Source organism: Amblyraja radiata, chromosome 21 (assembly GCF_010909765.2).
Source record: "Amblyraja radiata isolate CabotCenter1 chromosome 21, sAmbRad1.1.pri, whole genome shotgun sequence".
Taxonomy (NCBI): Eukaryota; Metazoa; Chordata; class Chondrichthyes; order Rajiformes; family Rajidae; genus Amblyraja; species Amblyraja radiata.
Genome location: NC_045976.1, coordinates 32,019,144 through 32,035,907, shown reverse-complemented (window position 1 = coordinate 32,035,907; position 16,764 = coordinate 32,019,144). Strand labels below are relative to the sequence as shown.

The 16,764-nt window shown below is 41.9% G+C and overlaps 2 protein-coding genes across 7 annotated transcripts in view; both read right to left on the bottom strand.

Annotated features, from left to right (window-relative positions):
* The window catches only part of rabl2b (RAB, member of RAS oncogene family like 2B), a 32,902-nt gene extending 17,424 nt beyond the window's left edge, over positions 1 to 15,478 (bottom strand). Inside the window, exons 1-2 of the mRNA XM_033039983.1 lie at positions 15,466 to 15,478; positions 1,028 to 1,032 (exon numbers count right to left, since the gene is read on the bottom strand). The gene's annotated coding sequence lies outside the window, so the exon portion shown is untranslated. The remainder of the gene's footprint in view (positions 1 to 1,027; positions 1,033 to 15,465) is intronic.
* LOC116985292 (src substrate cortactin-like) overlaps positions 3,389 to 16,764 on the bottom strand; it is a 45,614-nt gene continuing 32,238 nt past the window's right edge. For 4 of the 6 annotated variants that reach the window (XM_033039977.1, XM_033039979.1, XM_033039980.1 and 1 more), the window contains 3 exons: positions 14,149 to 14,284; positions 11,215 to 11,283; positions 3,389 to 7,371 (listed from right to left, as the gene is read on the bottom strand). In XM_033039977.1, the coding sequence (XP_032895868.1) occupies positions 7,235 to 7,371; positions 11,215 to 11,283; positions 14,149 to 14,284 (342 nt within the window). In that variant the 3' untranslated portion in view covers positions 3,389 to 7,234. The remainder of the gene's footprint in view (positions 7,372 to 11,214; positions 11,284 to 14,148; positions 14,285 to 16,764) is intronic. The other 2 variants (XR_004415239.1, XM_033039978.1) reach the window with 2 other exon arrangements.

Here is a 16,764-nt window from a genome sequence, read left to right as displayed (position 1 = left end):
AGCAGGAAATTTAGGACAACTGTTTAATATGTTGTCCAAAATAGTGTAGCATTGAAATGTTACCCTAGACCAGGAATTTTGGGAAGTCTTCACATGGGCAGGACCTGCACAGTGAATGGTGGGGCTCTGAGGAGTGTTGTGGAGAGAGGGATCTAGGAGTGCGGGTGCATGGTTCATTGAAGGTGGAATTGCAAGTAGATAGGGTGGTCAAAATGCTTTTGGTACATTGGCTTTTGTCTGTCAGAATATTGATTATAGAAGTTGGGAGGTTATGTTGCAGTTGTATAAGATGTTGGTGAGGCCCCATTTAGAGTATTATGTTCAGATCTGGGCACCATATTATGGGAAAGACATTTTCAAGCTGGAAAGGGTACAGAGAAGATTTACAAGGATGTTGCCAGGACTAGAGTGTATAAGCTATAGGAAGAGGTTGAGTAGGCTTGGAGCGCAGGAGGATGAGGGGTGATCTTATAGAGGTAAAATATTTAATAGGGATCTGAAGGGTAACTTTTTCACACAAAGGGTGGTGGGGGTATGGAACAAGCTGTCAGAGGCGGTAGTTGAGGCAAGGACCATCGCAACGTTTAAGAAACATAGATACATGGATAGGACAGATTTGGAAGGATATGAGCCAAGTGCGGGCAGGTGGGACGTGTAGCTGGGACATGTTGGCCGGTGTTGGCAAGTTGGGACGAAGGTCATGTTTCCACACTGTTTTCACTCTATGACTATGACCATGTTGCCAAAGCTCCAGGCTTGAATTTAAATGTAGAAACCTACACAGTGAATGGTAGGGCTCTGGGGACTGTTGTAGAGCAGAGGGATCTAGGAGTGCAAACGCATGGTTCCTTCGCAAGGCGATGGTTTGCCAAATCGAGGGTCCTTCCCAGGCAATGGTTCTCAACTGATGCAAAGGTAACACCTATAAGGAGCAAAAGATACATTTATTTGTATCACATTTGTGAAAGCTTCAGAGAGGGTGCAGAAGAGGTTTACCAGAATGCTGCCTGGATTAGAAGGTATTAACTATAACTAGTCATTGGACAAGCTTTGATTGTTTTCTCTGGAACGTCGGAGGTTGAGGGGAAACCTAATAGAAGTATATGAGGTATAGATAGGGTAGACAGTCAGGACCTTTTTCCCCATGATGGAAATGTCAAAGACTAGAAAACACAAGTTTAAGCTGAGAGAGACAAAGTTTAAAGGAGATGTGCAGGGCTAGTTTTTTTTACACAGAAAGTGATGGGTGCCTGGAACACGCTGTAAGGTTGGTGGTGGAAGCAGATACGATAGTGGCTTTTAAGTGGCTTTTCGATATGCACATGGATATGCAGGGTATGGAGGGATGTGGATCACATGCAGGCAGAGATTAGTTTAATTTGGCCTCATATTTGGCAAGGACATTGTGGGCCAAAGGACCTGTTCCTTTGTTGTTCTGTTCTATGTTCTAACCATGCACAGTGGCTACAGTATTTACCATCTACGAAATGCACTCCAATAATGGACCCATCCAACTTCAATGGCCCTCCCAAGCCCACAACCTCTCTTACCAGGAAGGATAAGGCTTCAAGTATATATGAATTCCTTGCCTTGCAGCTCAACTCTCTGACTTGAAAATATATCACGAGCCCTTCATCATTGTTTGATGTAAATTGTGGAAGAAAGTGGGGTGGGCAAAATATGCTGGACTTGCCGGCATTACCTAAATCCGAACGAATGAATTAAAGCCGAACTGGATGGCAAGATTCCATACAGAGTTAAGAGAACACTGTGACATCTGTAGGTTCTTCTATATCACTAATCAGTAGGTCAAGTAACAAAGAACCAACCAAACTAACTAACCAAATATCCTTTATTGATGGATAATGTCAGCTAACTAATGTCTGAAACAACATATACATTTTTGTAAATTTTGCTTTTCAATGGAATGTTTCCTCTGACAACCAGGTAAAATGTGTGTCACTGGCATGGATCATTCATTGCCCATCCCTTGACATATGGTCGGGCCTTTTTGAAATGCTACTCTATGCATGATTCTGTTGGGTGGGGAGTTCCAGAATCTTGAGCCAATGAAGTGATTAACTGATGTACTTCATGAGAGAAATGTATTTGGTTTGAAGTTTAGTGGATGATATTCCAGTATAGCCGCTCCTGTCCTTCCTTGTGGAGAAAGTCATGGGTTTCAAAGATTTTGGAGAATGGGTTAAATGATAATAAATAGATGTGTGATATATTTCCATTTACAATTATTCATAGGCTGGGGATTAACGTTTTTCCACATATGTTGCCTGACCTGCTGATGGTTCCAGTATTTTCTGATTTGATCTTGGAGAGAAGTCCGTTATGGTCTGACTACCTTTCAGCATAAGAAGAGATCGGTTACAGTTTCATTATGCAGTCATTAACAACTTCACAAATTAAGTTATAACACAAGATTATTAGGGAAAGGGTTGCTTTTTTCTAAACCATGTTTTTTTCCATTCTCCATATTGTTACTTGATTGGCCAGTAACAGTACATGCAGCCTCTACAAAAAGATGAAGTACAATTGCTAGATTATGAGAGATTTAAAATAATAAAGGCTACATTTGTGATTAGGTTTACTTAAATTTTAGATTTCCAGGGGTTGGGATGAGGACTACTATTTTCCATAATATATATGAATGACTTTGACTTGGGTGCACAGGACATCAATTCCAAATTTGTAGATGATACAAAACTTGGATGCCAGTGAAGAATGAGGAATACAGGCAGAATCCGCAATCACTCGGTCAAGTATATATGTCCTCCAGCTGGATCCTTTCCGTGGATCTGAAGGTGGCTGATCCTGGGGCCACAGACCATATTGAAGTGTCCCTCAACATGGACACCTGTGCATGACATCTTTGAACACGGGGAGACTAATGCACAAACAGGCACCACATGGTCCTTGACTGACTTGGGGCTAACAGCATAGCCGCCACGAGCGCTGGGCATCTCTGCCTGCTGTAGCCTTCTTCTGACTTCTCAGGCATTATGGTGCTCCACCTATGGGCCAGCCACCATTCTCCGCCTGTTTCACCATTGAGGTCTTCCACTTGGGGCAGGCCTTGTCAGGAAACTCCATCCCGATCTGTCTGACATGGCTAACCCTGCCAGGAACACAGCTCCAGATTGTTTAGCTCTCAGGATCTTAGACACACGCTAGCTTCTCCACCATGTAAACGTGGCAACCCTCGGATAGGAGAAACATAGTAATAAAATAAATGAACACACTGGTGAAAAGGTGGTAGTTGAATATTAATATTGAAAATATCAATTGGTACATTTTGGGAGGAAGAATGTGAAGAGAAAATGTAAAACAGATACGAGTCTAAAAGAAGTTATAAAAACAGATCTGGGTACATATGTGCATGGTTCATGGAATATTGGTTTATTATTGTCGCGTGCACTGAATGACAAGCCAGTTTGAGAAGGTGGCTAAAATACATACAGAGGACATCATGGCAAATCTTTATAACATTAATTCAATCACATTTGAAATATTGTGTCCAATTCTAAGCACTACATTTGGGAGAGATATAAACCTTTAAAGATGGTACAGGTAAATTAACTACATCTTCAAGAATAAAGAGATTTTGTTTTCTGGATAGAATGGCGTTTAGGTTGTTCTCTTTCATGAGGTCAAGCTGATTAAACTGGTATTTAAACCATGAAGGGGTCATAGCATAGATAGAGAAACCTCGTTAGCAGACCTGGAATACATTCCCTGAGCTGATAATGGAGAAAGATTTTCAGGGAGTTAAAGGTTCAAAGGTTCAAAGGTATCTGAAGTATCTGAAAGGAAAGAATTGGCAGGGCTCAGAGTACAGGGCAGGCAAACGGGACCAGTTAGACTGTTCTTGCATGTTGACTCAACAAGCAGAATCACCTCTTTCAGTGCAATTACCCGAATGCGATTCTGGAAATTCACTGGCACTCACACTATAATTCAGATAGAAGTCCGGAGACTGCACCAGTTTTCATTAATGGGTCGCTGGTCAAGATAGCTGGCAGCTTCAAATTCCTGGGAATTAACAATTTGGATGACTGATCTTGGGCCCAGCACATAGATGCAATCATGAAGAAGGTGCACCAGCACCTTTACGTAGAGGATAGTCTGCAATGTCTCCAAATATTCTTACAAACTTTTACAGATGTGCTACAGAAATTATACTGACCGGTGGCATTATGCCTGGTGTAGTAATCCAACGCACAGGAACGCAAAGGCTGCAGATAATGGGTGGGCTCAGCCCAGTCCATCCTTCCTTCCATCAAAAGCATCTACATGAGTTACTGCTTCAAGAAAGTGGCATCTATCATCAAGGATTCCCACCATCGTGCCCTCTGCTGACTGTGTCATTGTACAAACGGCTGACGTCTAGAACTACCAATTTTAGGAACAGCTACATTCCTGCAACTATCTGGATCCTGAATCAACCGACACAATCCTAACCCTACCTCAAAAACAGAACTCTATGGCCCACGTTTTGCATTTCTGTGGAGGGCCAATGGGCCAGTTGCTGTGTGTACTGTTCTACTGTGGATTCGTTCTTTATCTAATTTTGTTTTTGCACTAATGTCTTGGTTTATTTTGCAGTCTTATTTCTGATAGAAATTGTACATGTAGTTTATGTATAATTAGTTTTTGTGTGTGTGATTGAGTATGTGCCATGGATGTCGCTACAAACAAGTTTTTCATTGTACTTGAATTTAACTGTACTCGTGTATATGACAAACTTGAACTATATTTGCTGATTATTCATCTGTACAAATTTACCTCTTCGATGTGCAGTTGAGCTAAAGTTATATTATTTGACAAAATGACATTATCACACGAGCCACAGCTGACCCCTACCCTGGGTAAACGACTGTATGCATTCACCCTATTTATTCCTCTCATCATTGTATGTACATCAATAAGATCTCTCCTCGGCCTTCTACTCTCCAAAAAAAGTCTTAATCTGCCCAACCTCTCCCTCTAAGCAACATCTTTGTAAATCTTCTCAGTACTCTTTCTAGCTTAATGACATCCTATAGCAGAGTGACCAAAAGAAAGTACAGTAAACCCTCGTTATAACACACGACAGGGGGGAGGGAATGGCATCCATCATCTGCTATAACTGAGTAAGGTATTATCATTGTACAAGTAATAGAAACAAACTGCAGTTGCTGGTTCATACACAAAAGGACACAAAGTGCTGGAATAACTCAGCAGGTCGGTGCAGGTGTGCACGGTCGAGGAGGTGGCGGGAGCCGGGTGCGTTGCAGGCAGCCATCAGCAGATCCCTTTGCTATATCTTAAATCCATTATAGAAGAGGTTTATAGAAGAGGTCTGTTAAAAAGAGGGTACTGTACTCAAATGTGGCCTCTCCAGCATCTTGTTTAACTGTAACATAATGCATCAGCCTCTATTCTCAATACCCTGACTGATGAAGGCCAATGTACCAAATGCCTTATTTACTACTCTGTCTACCTGTGACACCACTTTCAGGGAACTATGTACCTGTACTCCTTGATCCCTTTGCTCTACATTCACCAGGGCCCTACCATTCACTGTGGCCTTTTACCAAAATGCAGTACCTTGCACTGATCTGCATTAAACTTCATTTCACATTCCTCAGCCCACTTGCCCAGATGATCAAGAGCCTGTTATAATTTTTGATAACTTCATTGTCTACAATACCACTTACTTTACTGGTATCTGCAAAATCATGCCTTGTACATTTTCATCCTCTGCTTCCTTCCATGAAGTGAATTCTGTATCCAGTTAGCTGGCTCTCCCTGGATCCCAAATGATCTAACCATCCAGGCCAGCTTACCATGCAGAACCTTATCAAAAACTTTTCTGATCTCTCCACACTCAACCATTAAATAGTTTCTCATAATTAAAAACAGTGTTGCCATTTTTTTCCCTTTTCCAAAATATAGGACATCATTTTTCCTACATTATATAAGTGGGTACAAGCTATAAGGTGGAGTCTGCATTGCCCATGGAAGAAGACTGTAATTGTAACTCCTGTTTCAGATCCCTAAAGTCCACCTCCTGGATTATGCAGCTGTCTTTATGCCTGAGTGCATGGTTCAATATCAAATTGTTGATAATGTTCCAATGGAGCTACATGTTGCTGCTATTTTATGAAAACTAAATTTGGATGAGTAGAATCTATGATATGATAGAATATGCAGGTGCTGGATCAGGTTAAATCGAAAGGATATTGAGGCATTTGGATTCATTAAGATGTGTCTGGTATGAGAAAAGAAACACACAACTGGAAAAGATGGACTTTTATTTAATGAGAGTAATATGGACTATGAGCCTGACAGCTAAATTTAACTAAAAAAGTTGATAGTGACAGCAAGTGCAAAGGATCCCAGAGAGTTTAGTCAGCATTATTCAACAACACAAGGTGTGGTTTGCATCTATCCACAAGGAGAGTTATTCTCACAAATGTTCCCCAGATCTGATGCTCATTGTCACAGTCCAACTCCAGAGTAGCTGAGAAGTGCCCAAGAGCAATATGACCAGTTGGTGGCATGTAGGTCAGAGACTACGGCAACAAGACAGGATCATTTGGCAATGGGAATTTGCCACTAGGTATATCCTCCAGTTTACTGTGGACAATTGACTAGCTTTCTCCTGTCCATTCCCTAATCAGGAGGGGGGAGGCCACATAATGATTGACACTATATGTCTTGTTACATACATTTCAATTTCCTCAAATTTAGAGAGTGGTGAGTGAGCCATATAGGTGTTCATTGTTCTACAATAAATCGAAGAATATGAAGGCATTGCTCTCCAGTAACTATATTAAGGTTTGCAAAGGTGAAACATGAAAAAAAATGGAGGAAATGGGATTAGATGAAGCTATACTGGTTAATGAGTCAATACTGGCATAGAACATTGGATGGAATGGCCACTTCCACTGCAATGGTTGCCTTGTTAATGTGTTGCCAAAGGATTCATGTTTCGATGGGATGAAAGGAAGCATGCTTAGCAGGTACACAATAGGCATGAAATGTTTTCATTTCAGACACCAAATGTTGGGTGACCCATGGAAAGTAAGCAATCAAATCCACTGTCAGAGAAACAAGAGACTGCAAATGCTGAATTCTGGGGCAAAAACAAATTGCTGGAGGAACTCAATGGATCAAGCAGCATTCATGGAGGCAAAGAGTTGGTCAACATTTTGAGTCCTATTGAGCTAGTTAACAATTACTTTAACAACCGCACATAATTGGCTGGGAAAAGGCCAATCTTTCCATTGCATTGACCCTGCCACCAGCCCTCGTCAATCATCTCAATGTTTGTGATCACTTCATCAGGATCAAAGGAGATTTCATCATCGCCTTCTGAAACATTAAACAAAAATTTATGGTCAATATCAAAGATGAATGCCACCAAAAACTAGCATCTTTTTTTCTGATGGTGGGAAGGGTTAGTGGGGTTTAAGCATTAAATGTTGTGACTTGAGTAACAATTTTAAAAAAAATGTTTCTCTATTTGTCCACCTAACAGAGCTGATGGGGTCTCAGTTTAACATCTGGTCTGAAGAACTGCTGAAGCAAAATTCTTTCAGTAATGCAACAGATCAGGCATAAAAAATGATTTTCACGGCTTGAGGCAAGAGCAATACCCACTTCTGAAGAGGGCTGATTCGGAAGAGGTTTCCAATGGCATAGACCACCAGAGCGCACCTTCATGGAACTGGAGGAGTAACAACAGGGATTTATGCTGACCAGCTTCCAGTTGGCTCTGTTGGGCAGACCAATTATTGGGCAGACCATGCTTGATACCAGACTCCCAAAATAGATGATGAAGGGATTGCCAGAGAGAGAGAGAAAAAAGACAAGGATTTGCTCAAGTTGTCTTTGTAGAAGTACAATATCACCACCGTCTCCCAAGAATCTGCTGCACGTGATCACTCAGAGTTGAAAACCAGGATGGTATTAAGAACTTCAAGACCTTGCAATGGGAGCAGACAAAATCCCTGCATGAGTGGCAGAAGGTATGTACCACCTGACAAACTACCTACCAACCTATAAAACTTAGGGTAGTTGGTGATTCTCAATTTGGAGGAACTGCTTAAGAAGAAAAAATATGGCTGGGAGTGTAATAAAAATACTGGAACTGTGTTGTGGACATGTGCAGGGGTGAAAAGCTGCATTCAACAGTGGTCAATCATGTAATGTTCAGAGGAACTATGTCAGGGGCTTAGCTTTTCATATTTATCATGTACACAAATAAGTTGTATATTCAAGTCAGGTGGAAAAGCAAGTTCTGCAACTGCAATTAACAAATCACAAGGAACCACCAACATATTATTATTATTACTATTATTATTAAATCGTTGAAAACATTAGCTACATAGTGGTGCTGGCAAAGAAACATATTAACTGATGGGAAATACCACAGAAAATTGAACTGAGGTTATACTTCTATCCAAAACAAAAGACAAACTGAAATGTTTCCCATACATTCGAAGTTAAATAGTGAGAAGAAACAGAGGGATTAGGTATCCATGTATTTAAATCACTAAAATCTAGTGGAGAGGTACAAAACTAATCAGAAAGCGAATGAAATAATTGGCTCTGTAATTATAACGACATTGCATACCCGAGGAAAACATGTTTCAGTTGAATAGAAGTTGGTCAGACCCTATTTGGAATATCATATTCAGCTCTGGGCACCAAACCTCAATCTGGAGTACAGAGCGGATTCACCAAAATGACACAAGGCCTTAGGGTGTTAATTATAAGAGTCAGATGCAAAACCTTGTGGACTCTCTTAATAGAGAAGACTGAAAGTTAATAGAATTTGTGGTGCTTGAAATGATAAATGAATGCAAGTCAGTCCTATAGCCCACAAACCCCATTCAGACTAGAATAAAGAGCTCAGGCTGCAATTATGTCAGTCATGATATAAAATGGCAGAGCAGACTCGAGTGGCCGTCTATATACAATAACCTTTCACTCCCAAATCAAGAATTTGTCCACCTCTGCCTTCCATTGACCTTTGAGAAAGAGTTCCAGATTTATGGACTTAGACAATAGACAATAGGTGCAGGAGTAGGCCATTCGGCCCTTCGAGCCAGCACCGCCATTCAATGTGATCATGGCTGATCATCCCCAATCAGTACCCCGTTCCAGCCTTCTCCCCATATCCCCCGACTCCGCTATTTTTAAGAGCATTATCTAGCTCTTTCTTGAAAGCATCCAGAGAACCTGCCTCCACGGCCCTCTGAGGCAGAGAATTCCACAGACTCACCACTCTCTGTGAAAAAAAAGTGTTTCCTCGTCTCCGTTCTAAATGGCTTATTCCTTATTCTTAAATTGTGGCCCCTGGTTCTGGACTCTCCCAACATCGGGAACATGTTTCCTGCCTCTAGCGTGTCCAAGCCCTTAACAATCTTATATGTTTCAATGAAATCCCTATCATCCTTCTAAACTCCAGAGTGTGCAAGCCCAGCTGCTCCATTCTCTCAGCATATGACAGTCCCGCCATCCCGGGAATTAACCTTGTAAACCTACGCTGCACTCCCTCAATAGCAAGAATGTCCTTCCTCAAATTAGGGGACCAAAACTGCACACAATACTCAAGGTGTGGTCTCACTAGGGCTCTGTACAACTGCAGAAGGCCCTCTTTGCTCCTATATTCGATTCCTCTTGTTATAAAGGCCAACCTGCCATTAGCTTTCTTCACTGCCTGCTGTACCTGCATGCTTACTTTCATAGACTGATGTACAAGGACCCCCAGATCCCGTTGTACTTCCGCTTTTCCCAACTTGACACCATTTAGAGAGTAATCTGCCTTCCTGTTTTTGCTACAAAAGTGGATAACCTCACATTTATCCGCATTAAACCTCATCTGCCATGCATCTGCCCACTCCCCCAACCTGTCCAAGACACCCTGCATTCTCATAGCATCCTCCTCACAGTTCACACTGCCACCCAGCTTTGTGTCATCTGCAAATTTGCTAATGTTACTTTGAATCCCTTCATCCAAATCATTGATGTATATTGTAAATAGCTGCGGTCCCAGCACCGAGCCTTGCGGTATCCTGTGAGTGACAAAATATACCTTAGTTCTTGTTTCTCACACAAGAGGAAACATCCCCCCAAATCCTTTATCAAGACTCTTCAAGATCCTATATATTTCTACCAAATCCTCTCTCATTCTTCTAAACTCCAGCGGATGCAAGCCCAGTCTGTCCAATCGTTCTTTAAGACACAACTAATCCATTCCATGTACTATTTTTCTAAATCTAAACCCAAACTGCTTCAATTGATCAACACCCTTCCTTTAATAAAGAGAGCAACACTGCACACATGACTCGAGGTAATCTCATCAACATCCTATTTAACTATTTAAATGGCCAGCAATACCAATTACATTTTATAAGCATTTTAGCTTTTTACAAATCATGCACTAGGACATTCAGATCCCTCTATATCTCAGAATGTTGATGCCACAATAATGGAATGGTAGTAGGACAGTTGGAAGCCATTTAGTCCTTCACTCAGTATCAGGATTCTGCAGACTAATTCAACTGGTCCAATCTTATCCCCACATCCACCAATCACACTTCGCCCTAAATTTCTATCTAAACCTGCTGCATTGATCATTGGCTGCATGCCTACAATTTATTTTTCTTTCAAGTACTGATTTGACTCAATTTGAAAGCTAAATTAACCAAATTGAAGGTATAAATGTGACTTTAACAATGTGCCTTGTTGTTCTGAAATGTTCCAATGGAGGAAATAGGATAGAGATAAACTGTCAACTGAACATCTCAAACATCATAAAATCTCACTGATCATCTTTCAAACTTTTATTTTCAAAGACCCATTTATGCAACTAGCTTAGAACACAAAAATGGGAATCAAGAACCTGCTCTCCCACAAGACTTTGGATTCTGGGGATCATTTGAAATGCACATGATTTAGACCGCTAGATTTTTGACTTGAGCAATGGAGAAAAGATAGAGAAATGGAGCACTGTAATAGAATAAAAAGGTAGAATGGGTGAAGGGAGCTGATTCAATGCTCCTCTGTAGACATGTGGCATTTGCCCGACCAGACGGAAGGGTTTATTACTCTCACTCTCTGTCAGAGACGGGATAGTGGAATCCAAAGAGAAGAGAATTGTTCAAACATGTTTCTATTAATTCCATTTATTTTTCATTGCTGACCTACCTCCTTGGTAATCATACAAAGCTGTTGCAGTCACACCAGTATCTACAATGTCGTAAACATTCTCATCACCTATGGACAAAGAGCAAAGAATTTTAGGAATACACTAGGTTTTACCAAGTCAATGTTTGACTATTTTGACCTTTCATATAAACATAGGGAATAGATGCAGGAGGAGGACATTCGAACCTTTGAGCCAGCACCGCCATTCATTGTGATCATGGCTGACGTCCCCAATCAATAACCCGTGCCTGCCTTCTCCCCATATCTGTTGATTCCACTAGCCCCCAGAGCTCCATTTAACTCTCTCTTAAATCCATCCAGTGATTTGGCCTCCTCTGTGGCAGGGAATTCCACAAATTCACAACTCTCTGGGTGAAAAATATTTTTCTCACCTCAGTCTTAAATGGCCTCCCCTTTACTCTAAGACTGGGTCCCCTGGTTCTGGACTCGCCCAACATTGGGAACATTTTTCCTGCATCTAGCTTGACCAGTCCTTTTATAATTTTACATGTTTCTATAAGATTCCCCCTCATCCTTCTAAACTCCAGTGAATACAAGCCTAGTCTTTTCAATCTTTCCTCATATGACAGTCCCGCCATCCCAGGGATCAATCTCGTGAACCTACGCTGCACTGCCTCAAACACAAGTCAAGAAGTCAAGTCAAGAGAGTTTATTGTCATGTGTCCCTGATAGGACAATGAAATTCTTGCTTTGCTTCAGCACAACAGAACATAGTAGGCATTGACTACAAAACAGGTCAGTATCTCCATATACCGTTATATACGTAAATACACGCATGAATAAATAAACTGATGAAGTGCAAATAACAGATAATGGGTTATTAATAATCAGGGTTTTGTCCGAGCCAAGTTTAATAGCCTGATGGCTGTGGAGAAGTAGCTATTCCTGAACCTGGTCGTTGCAGTCTTCGGGCTCCTGTACCTTCTACCTGAAGGTAGCAGGGAGATGAGTGTGTGGCCAGGATGGTTTGGGTCCTTGATGATATTGCCAGCCTTTTTGAGGCAGCGACTGTGATAGATCCCCTCGATGGGAGGTCAGAGCCGATGATGGACTGGGCAGTGTTTACTACTTTTTGTAGTCTTTTCCTTTCCAGGGCCCTTAAGTTGCCGAACCAAGCCATGATGCAACCGGACAGCATGCTCTCTACTGTGCACCTGTAGAAGTTAGAGAGAGTCCTTGACAAGCCAACTCTCCGTAATCTTCTCAGGAAGTAGAGGCGCTTCCTCAAATTAGGAGCCCAAAACTGTACACAATACTCCAGATGTGGTCTCACGAGAGCCCTATACAACTGCAGAAGAACCTCTTTACTCCTATACCGAAATCCTCTTGTTATTATGGCCAACATTCCATTAGCTTTCTTCACTGCCTTCTGTACCTGCACGCCAACTTTCAGTGACTGGTATACAAGGACACCGAGGTCTCGCTGCACCTCCCCCTTACCTAACCTAACCCCATTGAGATAATAATCTGCCCCCTTGTTTTCGCCACCAAAGTGGATAACCTCACATTTTTCTATATTATACTGCATCTGCCATGCATCTGCCCACTCACTCAACCTGTCCAGGTCACCCTGCAACCTTCTAACATCAAACTACCTATGTTCATATCTTATCCACACATCGACCAACCACACTTTGCCCTAAGATTTCTTACACCCATTCCCCATATTCATAACCACAACTTCTCTTCACATCCCCATCCTCACCTTCTCCGTGACAGCCCTCAATGCATCTTTCCCTAAATAACTGTCATCCCCATCTTTCTCCCCAAATTCCCATCTCCAACTTGCCCTCAACACCCTCAATATAATCTACTCCATTTCTCATCTAATTAATTTACTTCTGCAGGCAATCCATTTTACACAACCATTTTTTTAAAATCTGCAGTAAAATCCTTTGAAAGACACAACTCACAAGATATCTACATTTTCACTATTGAACCACTGTCACTTGTAACCTGCTGCCCTCCAACACTAGTGTCCATGTCACCCTAATCTCTCACCTGAACCAGCAGCACAGGAACTATTATAATCTTTAGAACTGAATCATCTTATTCTGTACCACCAATGCCCATCAACACCAAATCACCTTAAAGCCCATCATAGCCCAACTCAGTAGCACATTATCCACCGGGTGGCGCCGTCAGCGATGGCAGCCTCGCCAACGGTCTGTCTGTCTTTTCGTCTTTTTTGTTATTTTTTAATGTGTTTTAAAAGTATGTGTTAATGTCTTCTGGTTTGTTTTATGTGGGGGTGGAGGGGGTGGGGGTAACTTTTTTCAATCTCTTACGTAGCAGGAGATGCGATTGTTTTCCGGATCGTATCTCCGGTCGCTCTACGACCTAACATCATGGAGCTGGAGGCCTTGCTCAAGACTGACTTTGAGTCCCACCACGGGGCCATGGACTTACTATCGGAGCCTGCGATCCCTTGCCTGGGATCGACGCTCCAAACACGACCTGCGGATTTCAACATCGAGGAGCTCGCAGTCTCGGATAGAGACCGATGTCAGGAAGTTCCAAAGTCGCAAGAGCTTCGACCAGCCCCGACCCGGGGTCCAATTGCCCGGCGTGGGGGAGCTAAGATCTCCCCCTATGAGGGAGCTTGATCGCCCCGACACAGAGGGCCCAACTGCCGGCTACGGGAGCCAAGATCGTCCCGTCAACGGAAGGCTCGAGGCCCCTGACCGCGTGAGAACGAAGAAGGGAAGAGATTGAACTTATTTTTCACAGTGAGGAATGTGGAGGAGTCACAGTGGTGAATGTTTATGTTACAATGTATTTTGTGTGTCTTGTTGCTTTTTATTGGTATGACTCTATGTTGCAAAACATACTTGGCTAATAAAGTATGATTATGATTATTATGGTCACTCAAAATATATAGGGCCCATTTCACAGCTGAAAGTGTTATATCACCAGAATTGGCTGTTTCCATCGACATTCCTGGTATTGGTAACAAATCCTCATAGTCACCCTGATCTTCCAAATCCTCCTTGGTTACTGGTTGGTGAGAATATTCAGAAATATCTTCGTACTCATCCACATTCAGCTGCTGTAATAAAATAAAAAATAAAAACATAGGCAGTCAGGGGAATTAAATGTTGCAGTCAGTTGTGTCAGATAGATTGGTGGTAGGGGCTACAACTGGACTCCAGTGGCAAGAACCAAGAGCCTTGACACAGATCCCAGAGGACTGGAGAGTAGATCCCATTGTCACTTTGTTTAAAAATAAAATTAGCGATAATGCAGGATATTATAGACGGGGGTGAGTGAGCCTCATATCAGTTGGAGGGAAGCTATTGGAGAGGGTTCCTTTGGAAAAAAATGACTACCATTTGAAAGAGAATGGGCTATTCAGGGACAGTCAGTGGATCGTCTTACAAACTTGATTGAGTATTTTTGCAGTGGGCACAAAGGTGAACTGTGAGGGCAGGGCAGTTGATTTTAGGCTTGTTGATTATACAGTGAAATATAGATGAGACAGGGCTGTCAACATTGGGTGAGAGTTGGGAGTGAGAAATCGCAAGAGACCAAGCCCATGGGAGCATGGCCAGCGAGTGGGGGGGGGGGGGATGTGGGAGGGGCGTGTGCCCCCTCCCATGGTATGGAGCTTTTGCATTTTTTAGCTTGAAATTGTGCAAGTCTTTTAACTTGCACTTGAATGCAACATTCATGCTTTAAATTGGACTAGCTATGAATAAGGTTAGGCTAAATTGCATTCCTAATTACATTCCACAGTAGAGCCAGGCTCTGATCAACAGGTGCAGCACATGAATGATCTTAGTATATTCATGTATGGAAATCAGATTATAATCAAGCACGTGGCTCATGTTGACCAACCTGGGTCTCACTGCACACCTGGTACTACTCCTGACCCTGCCTCCAGTTGCATACCTTCACTCATTCCTGACCCTGAGAAGGCAAACTAATTTTTCTCCTTCCATCACAGTGAGGAATGTGGAGGAGTCACAGTGGTGAATGTTTATGTTACAATGTATTTTGTGTCTTGTTGCTTTTTATTGGTATGACTGACTGTATGGCAAATCAAATTCCTCGTATGTTGCAAAACATACTTGGCTAATAAAGTATGATTATGATTATGATTATTATGATCACTCAAAATAAGTAGGGCCCATTTCACACCTGGCCCCTTATTCTACCCTGATCATAGCCTCTTACCTGCTTAGGTTCCCAGTGTTGAACACTCCCATTGTCCCAGCTTTGACTGCACACCTAATACTATTCCAGACCTTGACTGGATGCACACTTGGCCTTGCTCCTACCCCTCTGCCCACATATCTGGCTCACACATACAACCCCATATCTGACCCCCTAGACTTAACCTACTATGTTCAAGTCTATAGGTGCTTATCTAATCTTTTATGGGGCACTTCATGGACCAAATTTTGTATAACAAAATTTGCTACACCCTTGTTACCTAACATGCGAATTACTTTGTCAAAGAAGTCATCAATTCATTGAACACAATTTCTCACTATATGTATGTATTCTGTTACCATTTCCTTCGTTTTCCTAAACTGAAGTCATTTTTACCCCCAATATGTTCAGTGTTTTGCTGTCTTCCTCTCAGCTGGGACTTTACCGAAATGCAAAGTCCAATAACAATATATATTTAAGCAAAAATATTCTATTTAATGTGATCTTGAGAATACATAATATTTTCTGTGGCATTCATAACACAACAATGATAAAAAGATCTTTGTTTTGATTGCACCGACCAACATGCATACATTATTATATTAAAGTTAATATGTACCGAGAGCAAATTGTTGTTCCAATGCTCCCCATTCCCAATTACGTTTCCATTGAAGTAATTCAAATCCGTGAAGTTTAAATGGCATCAGAAAAATAAAACCTCCAGAATGGATTATATTCATTACGTGGTTGGTGGGAGTCAGTGTCAGCACAACGACTATATCAAATCTTTGAATCTTCAGATGTCCTGGTTCAAGCTAAAACTATAGACAAAAAATAACTTCCTCACACATTCCCCCACAAGTATCTCTGTCACTCCTTTAGAAGATGCCCCTTCTTTGAACAAGCTCTTAAACATCGCATCTGAATCTGTTTCCATCTGATTAAACTCCTTGAGGATGTACATCTATGTGTTCAATTAATAAAACAACGAGATTGGGGACATTTCTACTCAACCTGTCAAAGGAATTGGGGGAGCGGGGGGGGGGGGGGGGGGGGGGGGGGGGGGGGCGGGGGTTTAGAAATAGTCAGTGCGGTAAACATAATAGATGAGTGGCAAATGACAATAGTGCTACCTTCCCAATATTTAACTGAAGGGAAAAATGGGTTATCGGGGCTGTATGTTGTGACAGACAGCCTGACACCTTGCATGTCATTTTAATATTACACTTATCCCATCCCCCTGGATATTCCGGATTAATAAATTAAGGTTTTGTCAACTCAGGCTAATTACAAATCAATAACATTAGCCGACTCCGAAACACGAAGCACTGAGCATTGGGATCCAGACATCACGGACAACTGGCCTCAGTTCCC